The sequence below is a fragment of the Equus quagga genome, chromosome 15 (assembly GCF_021613505.1).
Source record: "Equus quagga isolate Etosha38 chromosome 15, UCLA_HA_Equagga_1.0, whole genome shotgun sequence".
Taxonomy (NCBI): domain Eukaryota; kingdom Metazoa; phylum Chordata; class Mammalia; order Perissodactyla; family Equidae; genus Equus; species Equus quagga.
In genome coordinates, this window is record NC_060281.1 from 23,001,246 (window position 1) to 23,015,365 (window position 14,120).

A 14,120-nucleotide genomic window follows, 5' to 3' on the forward strand; every position below is an offset into this window, starting at 1 on the left:
CATGAACTCCATCCTCCAGGTGCTCAGCCACCTCCAAAAGTTCCGAGAGTGTTTTCTGAACCTCGACCCTTCCAAAACGGAACACCTGTTTCCCAAAACCAACGGGAAGGCTCCACTGTCGGGCAGGCCGGCCAGCAGCTCGGCCACTGAGCTGTCTGCGAGGAGCGACAGGGCTGAGTCGGGCGAGCGGGAGGGCCTCTGCTTGAACGGCGGGGCCTCCATCAGCCGGAGCCTAGAACTCATCCAGAACAAGGAGCCGAGCTCGAAGCACATTTCCCTCTGTCACGAACTGCACACCCTCTTCCGAGTCATGTGGTCTGGCAAGTGGGCCCTGGTGTCACCCTTCGCCATGCTTCACTCAGTGTGGAGCCTGATCCCTGCCTTCCGCGGCTACGACCAGCAGGACGCGCAGGAATTTCTCTGCGAGCTGTTGCACAAAGTGCAGCAGGAACTCGAGTCCGAGGGCACCACGCACCGGATCCTCATCCCCTTCTCCCAGAGGAAGCTCACCAAACAGGTCTTAAAGGTGGTGAATACCATATTTCACGGGCAGCTACTTAGTCAGGTAGGTGTGTGCCCACCCTAACCCCCACTCTGCCCATCACCTGGAGGGAGGCTTATATGTTCGAGTTTGGGCTTCCTGTGAGTGCCTCCCTTGGTTGTTGGGCTCACCAGGGTACCTAACATTTGCTGACATTATGCAGAGTAATTGAAGGTGGCCATTGTACCTTTCATTGTAGTAATCTTTGTGATGGCCTTTTTGGTGAACTTGCCTTCTGTCTCTTTCTGGGCAGATTTTTAGTTTCACATGCCATATCACTTCATTTTCAGTGACTGTCTTTACCTTTAATGCCAATATGGCTAATACAATATTCTCATTGTTATATTTAAGTACCGATTGTTGGCATACCATCCTTTGATCAGTTTTGGGAAATTGAAGTTTGCCTGTAACCCTGGTTCCATGGTAGTTTGAAAGAGTATTCTTCCCGTGCATTCTTTACGTACACGGAAGGGAGGTGGCTAGGAGGATGCCAAAGGCCTAACCAAGCCTCCCTCCTGCTCCCCATCACCTTTTATTTCCTGAGTCTTTAGCCATGTAGGGATGTAAGCAAAGTCTTATAAACAAGGCTTTGTGAGAATATCCAGAAAGAATTTTTAGAGTTAAAAAGGCAGGCAACTTAAGAGACTCTCTATCCTATGCTGAGGTTTAGGTTTTGTGTCTTGGTATTTAGTTTTAAAAGAATGATGAGTAGGATGGGAAGAGAAAGTTTACGCTTTTTTTAGCATGTGAAAGGGGAGTATTTATGGGTACTTCCTCTACTCCCTGAGGGTCCATAGGAAGAGAGGAGCATCTGGGAAGGTTATAATGGGAGAGGAGGTCTAATCTCAAGGTACTTTGAGGCTCTGCGAACCCAGGGATCTGTGTAGGATGCCCAAGAAACAAAGTCAAAAAGAGGCAAGTTGGACTGGATGGAAGGAGCAAAGTCTGGAGGAGGATGGAGTGTGAGGATGAGAGAAGCAGACAGGAATGTGCAAATTGTCCATTTCAGACAGATTCCATGATAACTTGCAGTCTGTACTCCTGCAGTATTGAATGGTATTGCATGCTTAGGGAGAAAGGGAGAGGTACTAATCTTTGTGCTGCATGTTTTTCCAATTCCAGCTAGCATCACAATTCAAAATACATGCCAGAAGTAATATGCTCTAATTCTCTTAAAGTTCTGTTTATTATTTTAATATTACAATAAAGTTTTTTTTTAATTCTTCTTCTCCCCAAAGCTCCCCAGTACATAGTTGTATATTCTAGTTGTAGGTCCTTCTGGTTGTGCTATGTGGGAAGCTGCCTCAGAGTAGCTTGATGAGTGGTGCTAGGTCTGTGCCCAGGATCTGAACCGGTGAAAGCCTCGGCCATCAAAGCAGAGCGTGCAGACTTAACGAAACAGCCATGGGGCTGACCCCAATAAACTTCTTTTGAAAACTGTACACTTAGTTTTGGTCTGTCTTGTATAAAGTGAGCAAACAGGTATGTGGTAAGCATGGAAGTTATATAACCTGTTAAATCAATCTTTTCATTCTAGGTCACATGTATATCATGCAATTACAAATCCAATACCATTGAGCCCTTTTGGGATCTGTCCCTGGAATTCCCTGAACGCTATCACTGCATAGAAAAGGGGTTTATCCCTTTGAATCAGACAGAGTGCCTGCTCACTGAGATGCTGGCCAAGTTCACAGAAACAGAGGCCCTGGAAGGGAGAATCTACGCTTGTGACCAGTGTAACAGTGAGTGCTGGGGGGGTGAGGGGATTGGTGGTGGCCAACTGGAATATCAGTTTAAGGTGATTCTTTTGCCCCTTTCGTCAAAAGTAATACTGATAATATTGAGTGGTTCTAAAGCATATTTTAAAGATTTTTTTCTCTCATTTTACTGAAAACAAGCATATGGACATTATATATTAAAAAACAAAACAGAACCTAATAGTTGTGCCTCCTTTGACTCCTGCTGTGACTGACATTAGTTGTTATCTTGGGAAGCGTTTGAAAGTGTGGATCCTGAAATGGGGTCTCTAAGAATGTGAGTACTTAGCTTCATAGTGCTACAGGGTCCTGCTAAAAACTCATTAATATAGAGTCTCACAGTTTTTATTTAATCTGAATTCAGGTAGCATAGCCTGTTTGAGCTATGGTATCAGAAAAGTGTACTTTTGTACTGAATTTGTGGATTTACATATGTCAGCAGTGATGCTAAGGATCCGTAAAATGAGAACAGAAAGCAAGTTATAAGGTCCATTGCTCCACAGCAGCTTCACAGTTACTTTCTGCATTTGTTTGTTTCTTCACATTCCTGAAATGTTCGAATCTCGGAAGGGGTCATAAGGAAGTATTTCTCTATCATGGCGTTAATTTTATAGTGGAACTTTCATGTGGTTACGTGGGCATCTTGCCCCACTAACACTTAATGCTTTTGCTAACCGAGCACATAGAGAGGAAATGCAGAAGAAATACTTGGAAGCTCATGTTTGGGTTTTTTGGCATATAAAAATTTGGAAACTAAAATTAATGGATTGTTCAGAGATCTAGAACTCAATTTGCAGCCATATAGTAGTTTTGACTAAAAGTTTTGGGAATAAAACCAAAAATATATTAATCTTCTTAATATAATTGCATATGTTTTTTTAAAATAGTAAATTGTAGTAAACTTCTCTCTGAAGAATCAGGACAAAAATGAAAAGCGATACTTGATATCATTTTGCCATTTTAAAACAAAATTTGAAATGCTGTAGTTGGTTAACTGTAGACTCCCCACTCCTGTTCCACATTGATATAAAGGCAGTGACTTAAATTCTAAGAGCAGGATCTGTTTAAATAGTGGTTCATAAAGCTTTTTACTTGTAAGGAACAGAAGTATGTTAACCGTTTTAACTCCATCACTTTCAGACATGATAGATTAGGCAAGAAATACTTTTATTTATTTTTGCAAGAAAGGATTGTTTTTCTGGTTGCCAAAGGTGCCAGTTTATCAGGATTTCTCTAGGCAAGTTCAAATAATACAGGGAAGGAAGGCTATGGGGAAGGGATGAAATGCATTGATTGCTGCCCACCTCTCTGTGTGGCTAGCTCAGTCAAATGGAAACAGAACTGATCAATCTCCATCGAATCAGTAATTTCTTTTTCTTTGTGAATTTCATTTTAGGGAAACAAAGCCAGATTCTATATTGTCTTCATCTTAGCTCACATACTCCCCCTGCTGAGCGTGGCAGTCACTGCCAGGGTTTCCAAGCAGAGCTGCAGTAATTTTCAGAAATCTGCTGGTGAATAGGAGTGTAAAATAAGGCCAGGGCCCTCTTTGAATTCTCCTTCTGTTCAGGCCCCCACATATCATCACTGCCAGCCCTAGCAAAAGCTATGGCACACTCATTCTGGGGCAATCTATTATAAAAAGCAATAGCTCCACATGCAGTTGTCACAGAAAGCTCCATGATATGTCATCTGGCTGTGATTTGCTACCTTTCACAAGTGGTACAGACAGGACTTGGAGTCAGATGCCAAGCTCTTCAGACACAGACCACGATATCAACAGTTCAAAGACAATTAGCAGGCACCACAGTGGACCACTAACTAATTTTATATTCCCATCCATTCACTGATTTAATTAATATAATAACAGAGCAGTCATCAGTAAATGGTTATAGAGAAAGCTTCTGATGGAAATTCAAAGAACTTTATTTCCATTGTTTATTTGCTGTAATTTAGAAATGCATTTCCTGCACAATTCAGTAGCTTTAGAACCAAAATTGGGAGTCTGAGTACGGGTTCTGCTTTGCACTGGGTAAGTCTGGCCAGCCTTTCAGCCTTGTCCTGCATGTCCAGCAGTCTGCTTTTATCCAAGAAACATGTTTCAAAAACATGTTTCATAAAAATATAAAACCAGCAAAGTTTCTTTTCTGAATATTTATGTGCCTGAAAATCAGGCTGAAAAAAAATATGTTGAAATACTTTGTCCTTTGGTAATCGTATGTCTCTTCCTTTTTCCTAAACCTGAAATATATGCATTAGTCCCCACTTGAGAAGAGAGGAAACTGAGGTTCAGAGTTTTGAATAACTTATGTAATGGCATAAATAGCTGTACGCAGGAAATAGAATTTGGCCTCTCTGATGAAAACAAAAAGCTTTTTAAGTTATATTATGCTGCATCATCATTTAAGTGATAAGCTCATATATAAAGGCTGAGAACCCTAACATATGCATCTATGTGCATGTGGTTGCTGTGACCTTCATTATATTCCATTGATAAATCCATGACATCAGGAGCATACCATCCTAAACCCATACCAGTTTTGGAAACTGCTGATGGCAAAAGTTTGAAAGTGGATGTATTAGGATTAAGTTTGTTTGCTTATAAGTCAACTCAAATAACGGTGACTTAAAACGAGCTAGAACTCTTTTCTTTATATAAAAGAAGTTTGAAGGACATTCAGGGCGGGCATGGTGGCTGCATGGTCATCGGGGACCCAAGTTCCTTCCCCATCTTTCAGCTTTACTGTCCTAGTTCAGGGCTTCCATCCTCAAGGTTACCTCATGGTCCAAGTAGAATTCCAGCAATTGCAAACAGTAAGAAGGACAAAGGATGTACCTTACAACTGAGTCAGCCTTCCTAAGCAGCCATCCCAAAAGAGCCACACAATCATTGCTTTAATCTCACTAGAACTTCCATGGCCACACCTTGCAGGCATGTGAGGCTGGGAAATACAGTCTTACAGAGAGTCACATTGCTGCCTCAAATAAAATGGAGATTCAAATACTGAGAAATAAGAAGAATGCATATTGAGTGGCAAGTCATTGTCTCTGTCATAGCTTGGAAAGAATGTGACTCCTCATAACCTATGTCTTATACCTTTCCAAACCATATAGGCAAACGACGAAAATCCAATCCAAAACCCCTTGTTCTGAGTGAAGCTAGAAAACAGTTAATGATCTACAGACTACCTCAGGTCCTCCGGCTGCACCTTAAAAGATTCAGGTGAGCTTGCTCTGGGGCATCCCAGGTGACTGTGAGCTGTGGGAATAGCTGTTTCAAAGGCTTTAGTGAGGGCAAATGTCTGCTTTAGCGCTGGGAGGGGAACTTTGTTCCCTAGAGACCTTGCACATTCCATGAAGGCTAAGTGCTTCCTGCCCAGTGAGGCAGGTTGATGCTGGGGCCCTGCAGGACTGGACTTCCACATTCATGGCCCTGTTTAATTGGCTGGCCAGCCCCGGATGTCTGTGCCTGAAGATTTTCTAGCCTTTTATAGAGTCACCTTCAGAATAAAGTATGAGATAATCTGAAAAGCAGGGCAGGCAGTAAACTACAAAAAGATTATTGACTGAATTGCTTGTTTATAGAGATTTCTAGTTTCAGGGTATATCATGGAATATTCACAGGAAATATATGTGGACATTGGCTGTTTTATTGGCATGAAAACCAAAGCCCGAAGGTTTTCTCAGTTCCCTGTTTACCTACCTCTACCTATGACTGCATATGCCATTTTTTACTAGTAAGAAGTCTATATCCATATTCTAGGTGGTCTGGCCGTAATCATCGAGAGAAGATTGGGGTCCATGTCATCTTTGACCAGGTATTAACCATGGAACCTTACTGCTGCAGGGACATGCTCTCCTCTCTTGACAAAGAGACCTTTGCCTATGATCTCTCCGCAGTGGTCATGCATCACGGGAAAGGGTTTGGCTCAGGACACTACACAGCCTATTGCTACAACACAGAGGGAGGTGCGTGCGCTTTACTCTGTGGGGTGGGGGACACGGAAAAGGGCTGGTTGTCCACATTTCATTGCTTTCCTTTTATTTCATCCATAAAGAGATATTACATACATTAAAATTCAGTGGAAAGAATGATGGAAGTTGTATTCAAATTTGGATATATCACTAAGTAACAACATGATTGTTCTAAGAATTGACAGGATCATGTAAAAGTGCTTAGCACAAAATGCTCAGTTAATGTCCGAAGTTATTGTTATTATTAATACTTCTGCTGCGACCTCAGTTCCCTTCCTGGTTATGCAGAAATGACATGACCTCTCTGACCTCATGGAGATGGTGTATTGATCTCACTAGCCTCAGCTCATAATACAGCTGAGGACATCTATTGAGCACTTACTATGTCTTGCTACCTCCCTCACAGTGGGATGGTGGGGATTCAAGGGTCCCTCCCAAGGAGCCTCCCAGATACTGCAATGAGGGGGGTGGGCTGTGGGTGTGTTTTCAGCGGTGTTCCGGTCTTGAACTCCTCAGTCCTTGGGGCAGCCAGGGGGAGCCTGTGAACAAATAATTTTTTATTCCTTCTAAATTTTCTGTTATCACTATTTACATTTCCCCTCTCCTTCTCCCTTCTCTTTCTATCTCTTAGTCCCCATCTGCTGGCTGTCTTTGTAGAAGGCCCTAATGGGCAATGAAAAAGCCTGAATAGAACGAGGACAAAAATTACAGTCAATATTCTAAGCAGTATTGTGCAGTTTGGTGGGGTTAAATCCAATGGTTACAGGAGTCTGTTGGTTTCATTTACTTGTCTCTTCCCCCACCACCATAATCAAGGGTTGGCTGTATTCAGAACTCCTCTGTCCCTTTCTTCATCTCCTGGTTTTGCCTGGTAACTGGAAATATAAGTTGGGTAGTCATTTTCTCTCTTTCTTTCCTTTGGTTTCCTAGGTTTTTGGGTCCACTGCAATGACTCAAAGCTGAATGTATGCAGTGTCGAGGAAGTGTGCAAAACTCAAGCCTACATCCTTTTTTACACTCAAAGAACAGTTCAGGGCAATGCAAGAATCTCAGAAACCCAACTCCAAGCTCAGGTGCAGTCCAGCAACAACGATGAGGGCAGACCACGGACCTTCCCCTGAATGGGAGGCATGTATCAAGGACTGGCTTGCTTTTAAACTATTGGTGTCTATTCATCTTTCCTCTTATAGGAAATAAGGTTTACTGCAGGAACAGATTACTAGGTTTGCCTCACTGGGTCTAGAGCAGAAGGTGCCAGGTGACTCATGTCCTATCATAAAATTTATAGTCTCTTTTGAATGCATTTGGAAATTCTCTCCTTTGATAAAACCAATCAAAAGGAGTAACTTCTATGAAGATTCTTTCATCAGTTGCTTCTGAATATAGAGGGATCTGGGTGGAGAAAAGAGGGAGTAAATTGCTTATATCCAGCCAGGAGAGCAGCCATGTTTCTTTCCATTATGTGATTCCGCTGCTAATCAGGACCTCCTTACAGCTTCAGAAGAACCCTCCTGATGTGAGCAGCCCTGGAGAGAGCACGTGAGGAGGGGCCCTGGGCTGGCAGCTTGCTGGATGGGATTGGTTCCAAGGTGGGAGGTGAAGTCTAAGGATTTGTTTCTACAAAGGAAATAACTCAAGGGTTGAAAACTTGCAGATTTCCTTTTTTAGGGGGTAGTAGTTGAAGAGTGGAATGCAATGCATGGAGCAAATTTCCCCATGCAAAATGGGAGGATTTTCAAGTGTCATAGCCTCCCTGGCTGCTGCTGTCATTTAACCATTCCACATCTTCTGAGGCTGGCATGAACATCCCTTCATTCTAAAGAAGGAGCAGTTCATATGGGGACACAATAAACTGGTACCTGACATGTTCTTTCTTGCATGCTGAGCCTCTGGGCACTCCTGGCTATCCAGTTCTATTCCTGGTTCAGGTCAGGTCAAGGTCTAGGGTTTGGTTTAAATTGGCCTTTAGGTCAGTTGTCTGAGGCTTTCTCAGAACTCAGTTAAGGGTGGGCAGGGATACTGGACCACCTTATCTGAATGCCTATCACCTGTTCTCACCTTGGTGCAGCATGCAGCTTTTCTTAGCCTGCAGCTTCTTCCTTGTACCTGGAGGGCTAGAATATTCTTGTTCACCACAAGGTTTGAGAGCTTTTGCTTTCCTAGGGCTTAGGAACCTGCCCCCTATATGTCTGAGCAGTTTATTGCTGATGGCCCTGGCCTATTTCCTCCAAAATCTGAAAATCTCTACTGTTTCTTTACCCAACCACACTCAGTCCATCAGAGAAAAGCAAGAGTGCCCTGTCCTTTACCCCAGTGCTAGTAAAATATCTTTCTTTTAAAACTGGGTCAGTTTCTAAGTGGAATGAAATTGCCCAGATGGAAAAACCTCCTCCCCATCGGGCACTACTGAATTTCCCTTCTCAATCCTTTGCTTAGACTCACCAGTAACAGTGAATGCAAACCATAACTCCCATTGTGGGGGTTGCTGCAGCCTGCCTCAGCCTGTCACTATGAATGCTCATCTTTTGACTGAGTATATCATATCAATATTTCAATTCAGGTAGAAGTACAGTTGTCACTTGAAGGGAGTAGATGTGGAAGGGAGTTTGGGGAGGGGTGGGAAGTTGGGAAGACGCTAAAGATTAAGGGTCGTAGCTTTAGTGATGTTGATGAGCCACATTTCCCAAGCAGATCTGTAGCATCTGCTGTTGACCTCTTTTGAGATGAACTCTCCCATAGGACCTGCCAGATAGCACTGAGACATGGAAGAAATTCAGACAGAAAAGGGCTCACCCTGATAAAGGGGGAGTGACTATATTTTAAATTAAACTTGCTTTTTCCAACACTGTGAGATTTCTGTAATATTCAGCTTTTATTTGGAAGCGATAGCGTATGGCATTTTTTATGCTGTTTGGTTTATATTGTCTACTGCAGGCTTCTTATGTACAAGCTTGGCCAGGGCTCACCCTCTTCCTGGACGCTGTTTTAAAGTGTCACAGCTGCCCATGCTGCCAGAGGCTCTGATGTGAAGCTATACTCTCTAGATCCACATTTTTAAGTCAGCATGATTGGCAATGACTTCTAGAGAAGCCCATTAACTCAAAAAAACCAAGGAGAGTAAAAAGGAAAGGAAAATAGAAACTGTGCCTCACCTTTCATTGAATGCTCTATTTATTATTCTAGAAAAAGAGAACTTACAAATGGAGAAAAACTAATAGAGCATCTACTTCATCCCTCAGGCTGTCCAGGGGGAAATACTTAAAAAAAATAAAATATGCATTTAATGAAAAATTAAAGGATCTTCAAATTTAATTTTAAAAAATAGTTTTATACCAAATATTATAAGGGTTATTAAGCAGATTAAGGATTTTGTAAAATAACTGCTTAACTTAGCTGAGCACCCATGTATCAAATGAATAAAATCATTTAAAGCGAGTTGGAATAGAACTCAATATCAGAGTCCTCACCGAGCTGCACACTCTTGACGGTGCCCCTGCAGTCACAGACACCTCAGGTACCCAGAGGCAGCAGCACTAGACGCTGTTGAGAAGTTAGTATTTATGGAGATTTTTATTAAAAAAGAGTTCCCTGCTGCATAAGCCAGTAGCTGTTGTGAGGGAAATGTCCCTTTGCCTTTAATTTATTTACATACTGGAAGTAGATGAAGTTCTTAGTTGCATCTTTAAATTGAAACATTCTGAAGAGAAGAAAACAACCACCAGGTAGAAGTTGACTAGAAGCTGCCAGATTACATCCCGCATCTCCTAACTGAACCTTATGGGCCTGCTTCTCTCCCAGATGAGTAGTTAGAGTCCTATTCCAGGAACGCTTTGCAGTTGGCTGGTGTGTTTACTTTCTGCTGTAACCAGCCAAGGTGAACGCACCCTGGCCCTCAAAAATGATTTTTACCTCAATCTAGCTTGACCCTCATACTTGTGGTTGCCTGAGATGAGCATCCATGCTACTGTAAAAAAAGTTAGGAATGCTCTCAACAGCCAGGAACTGAAGCTCTTATTAAATGGTGGGCAGAGCTCTTGCCAGCTTTGACCCAGCTCCTCTGAGGCTGAGGGGGGCAGTGCCACAATGTAAAGAATTTCCAGATGTCTCTTAAAACGTCATGAATAAAATTGAAAACTGTAGAAGTGTTAATGTGTCCTATGGACTCAATAGCAGAGTTTATTTTTGTTTTTAACGGCAAGGCTTCTAGAATCATTGATTGTATGAGTTCCCTACTCTGGCTATGCTTACAGTTCCATCCAAGTGCAAGAACTAATGAGGTTGGTTGGCTGGCAGTGGGGCACGGCCCTAGCCAGGCCCCAGCATAAGCCCAAGAGAGGTCGACAGTAGTGCAGAGTGAAAACTTGGGTGGGTAGGGGGTGGGAATGTGGGTGGGCAGGCAGGGAGGGAGAAACGGAGTTTGTTTTACTTACTGATAAAGCTTTGTGAACTAATTTTATACAATTCATAAAATTTGGTGCCTTGTACCCAATTATGGTTTGCATGGAACTGAAAAAGATTAAGGGGAAGGATTCCTTCTTGTCATTTCAAGTGGCAAATGGGTCTGTATAGTGTAAAGGACATTTGGTATCAGACTTTTTTAAAGCATTTCATATCTCTTGCGTGTGAAAGCAAATTATCCTTACCAGCAAGTGCTGAAATTCTACTGTAATGTCCAAAATCTTTGTATTTGTAATTATTCATCAAATGGCTGCTTTTCAAGGTAGACTATGTACCCCATTCTTTTTCACCATCCCTTTTATGGTACAAACATTAACTCGGTCAGGCCTTTTCAAATCAGGATGGGAAGGCTATCCCTGCCTAAACATATATTATATCCCTATCTTGGGTTGTATCTTATGAGTGGAAGGGTTGCTTTTCCAGCTGGTTGGGAGAGCACAAATGTTCAGGAAAGGCCTTTTATTGTTTCTAATGCTGGGCAACTTATGGTAGAAGTCAGACAAAAATGGTTGCTCCTGAAGTCATACTTTCATTAGTTCTGAAGTTCTTTTGCACATTTCACGAAGCAGTATAGAACACAATCCCCCATATGTGAACCTTTAGATTGTAAGGCAAGCCAGTGCACTGTGTAATATGCAAAAGGGATGGCTCAAAGAACCTGTCCCAGCCCCCCAGCCCGTTTTCATCAGGTGCTGCCCTGGATGGTGCTGAGTGGCTGTGAGAGTGGAGGAGACCCAGTCTGCTCACCTGCAAGACTGTTTCTAGCATGTTCCTTTTACTGCGACCTTAAGGTTTTCACTGAGCTCATGAGACTTCACCAAAGGGTGTCTAAAAAGCTCACCACTGAAAGCACATTTGATAATTGGGTCCCTCAGCCTAATTACTGGCCTAATTAGGTAAGGAGGTTCTATCTTTGAAGTAAAACCTCCCATGGCCACTTAGTTTTTTACTGGGTAAGTATGCTCCTTGGTGGTTCGGATTCTTTTTTGAAGTCAGCACTACAGCTGAAAAGCGCCTTCTAAATATGACTGTGAGTCTAGTTTCTATCTTCTACATTTAAATTAACCATCTTTTGGTCTAGGGCTTTCACTTTAACCACTGTGTAGTCGTTCAACCACACATTGCTCTAAATACACCAGAGCTACTACCACATTGAGGCAAGTGGTCATTTTTATGGACTCTTTCCATACTTACTTCTGCTGGCACGTTTCCTAACCTAGGTAGTATATAAGGGATTTTCCTAGCACTGTGTTCACTAGCCAGGGCTGAAAACTGTGTGACAGAATGTAAAACTGACTTCCCTTGGGGAGAATGTTATGTGTTAGAATGGTAAAAGCCAGCACTTTCTTTTACAGAATAATTATCAATATTTCTGGAAATTGTAAATTTGGTTGCTTTATTTGCTAAATTCTTATCACATTGAGGAATTAAGCTAGTTTAAATGAAACTTTACCTGCATTATGGCTTTACAAACCAACCAACAGTAAACACTCTTACTTGAAACTAAAACATTAAATTCTGAGTGAAATTTGAATTCTGCCTTTGGAAGCTGCCATGTCTTAATTTTTGCGAGATTTTGATTTTCAACTTTGAAAATTTTTATCAAATAGAATTATTCACAATTATGAGTTGATTGGGTAGCAGACTTCAAGGATATAAGTTTCATTCTATAAAGAACGGGAGGTGCTGCTATTTCTTGTATTAGCAGCGTCTGGTGCAGGTCTGAAGGGGGCTAGAATCTATGCTATGGCTTAAACGTCTCCTTCCTGCTCACCAGCCTATGTGAACCGTCCTCATCTTAACATCCATAAACCTGTCAAATGATCTGCGGTCCCAGTGTAGGCTCTTCACGGATCTTGGTTTCATGTTAAGAGAGCCACAGGCCTGAATTCACACAAGCTCAAACTCCTTTCTCCTAACATATGGGAGCTGCCTGATTAATACTCACAAGAAAATGGTGCTTTTTATTATATATATATAATTCTCAAACAATTCCCAGCTTTCTTAACAAGATTTATGCTGGCAGGGTTGAGGAGGACTAGTCTGTCCTATTTACCTTTAGTGAACAGACTGCTAGAGACAACATCTGTCAACTGTAACAACTAGGCCACTGTGGTGCATTTATACTGACCCGCCTTTCCAGTTCATGTCCTTTAACCTCATACCAGTTCCATAGGAGACTTGGCACTGAAAAGCAGTATTTTTTAAAATGTAGGAAAAACAAGTAGAAGTAAATCAACTAAAAAAAATTGCCAAGGGGCACCTGTCTCTGTCTCCACATCTTTCTAAACCTACACGCCTCTTTCCATGTCAGTTCCTTACATATTCCATTTCCAAAGAAACCCAAACTCCTGGACAGTCACACTGCCATGAATTTTAGGGTCAGAAAACATCTATTTCCTTGTGAAGGAAGCAGCTTCCTCAAGCAGTGTCACTTTAGTGCCCACTGCCCAGGCTTACTTACACCTTGCCTCCACCTGCACACCACTGCCTTCTTTCTGCCAAAAGATCTCACTCTGTTACAGCAACACTGCCTCCCTGGTGCCTGGAACACCCCTCCCCCCACACACTAAAATGCTATGCAACACCAAATAGCTTCCTCCCTAGTATGGCTCAAAAATGCAAATTCCTCCAGAATAAGCTTCACAGTGGCTACAGTTTCCGTTTCTTTTTTTTGTTTATTATGAAGCAAACCACCTCTGTTACAATCCATGTTTGGGCTTTGTTCCTCTCTCTTTTGAGTGTGAAATATAAATCATGTTTTTATGATTTTTGTAAATCTTGACTTTTTACACCTTGTTTTTGTAAGCCGAAGTTTCTTATTAAAAGAATAAAATGGCTGTCTTTGTGTGCAGTCTTTATTTCAAATATTTATTAAAATACCATTAGCTTATTCCCTAAGAGCTGAGATCACCCCCTGCAGAAACTTAGGAACAGAACTTTACGGAACAGAAGACAACACTTTAGCTGAAGCCTGACTGCTGACCAGAGAATGGGATCCTGTGTGCACTCAGCAAAGCAAAGGACATCAGGCAGGGAAGGGACAGTGCCCGTCTGAATCAACTTCAGCTGCCATCAGGGCAAGTCTTGTGATGGTCACAGACTGGAGGCTCTGTTTTTGGAAGGTTCAAGTGCAGCACAGGGGTTCCAAGTGTCTGCAGACGACAGGACAACAGGTGGCATTAGAAATGTAAAAGCACTGCAGGGGAATTGGTAAGAGACTCAAGTCCCGTGCAACATCTGGAAACACATTTAACTAGGAAATTGCCAAGGGTTTTATGTCAAGTCTCTTTCCTATATTTTGTGAATAGATGATATACGTTATTGCTTCTCCCAGCCTCTAGGAATCCTAAGACGCGCAGAGAGGTGGTTAAGTGCTTACCTATCTG

General features: G+C 42.2%; 1 protein-coding gene across 1 annotated transcript in view; it reads left to right on the top strand.

The window, feature by feature from the left end:
- Positions 1–13,571, top strand: part of USP49 (ubiquitin specific peptidase 49) — a 14,711-nt gene extending 1,140 nt beyond the window's left edge. The window contains exons 2-6 of the mRNA XM_046641520.1: positions 1–565; positions 2,079–2,283; positions 5,413–5,521; positions 6,062–6,267; positions 7,204–13,571. The exon at positions 1–565 is cut by the window's left edge and continues 32 nt beyond it. Coding sequence (XP_046497476.1) covers positions 1–565; positions 2,079–2,283; positions 5,413–5,521; positions 6,062–6,267; positions 7,204–7,394 — 1,276 coding nt within the window. The 3' untranslated portion in view covers positions 7,395–13,571. The remainder of the gene's footprint in view (positions 566–2,078; positions 2,284–5,412; positions 5,522–6,061; positions 6,268–7,203) is intronic.
- Positions 13,572–14,120: the final 549 nt, after the last annotated feature.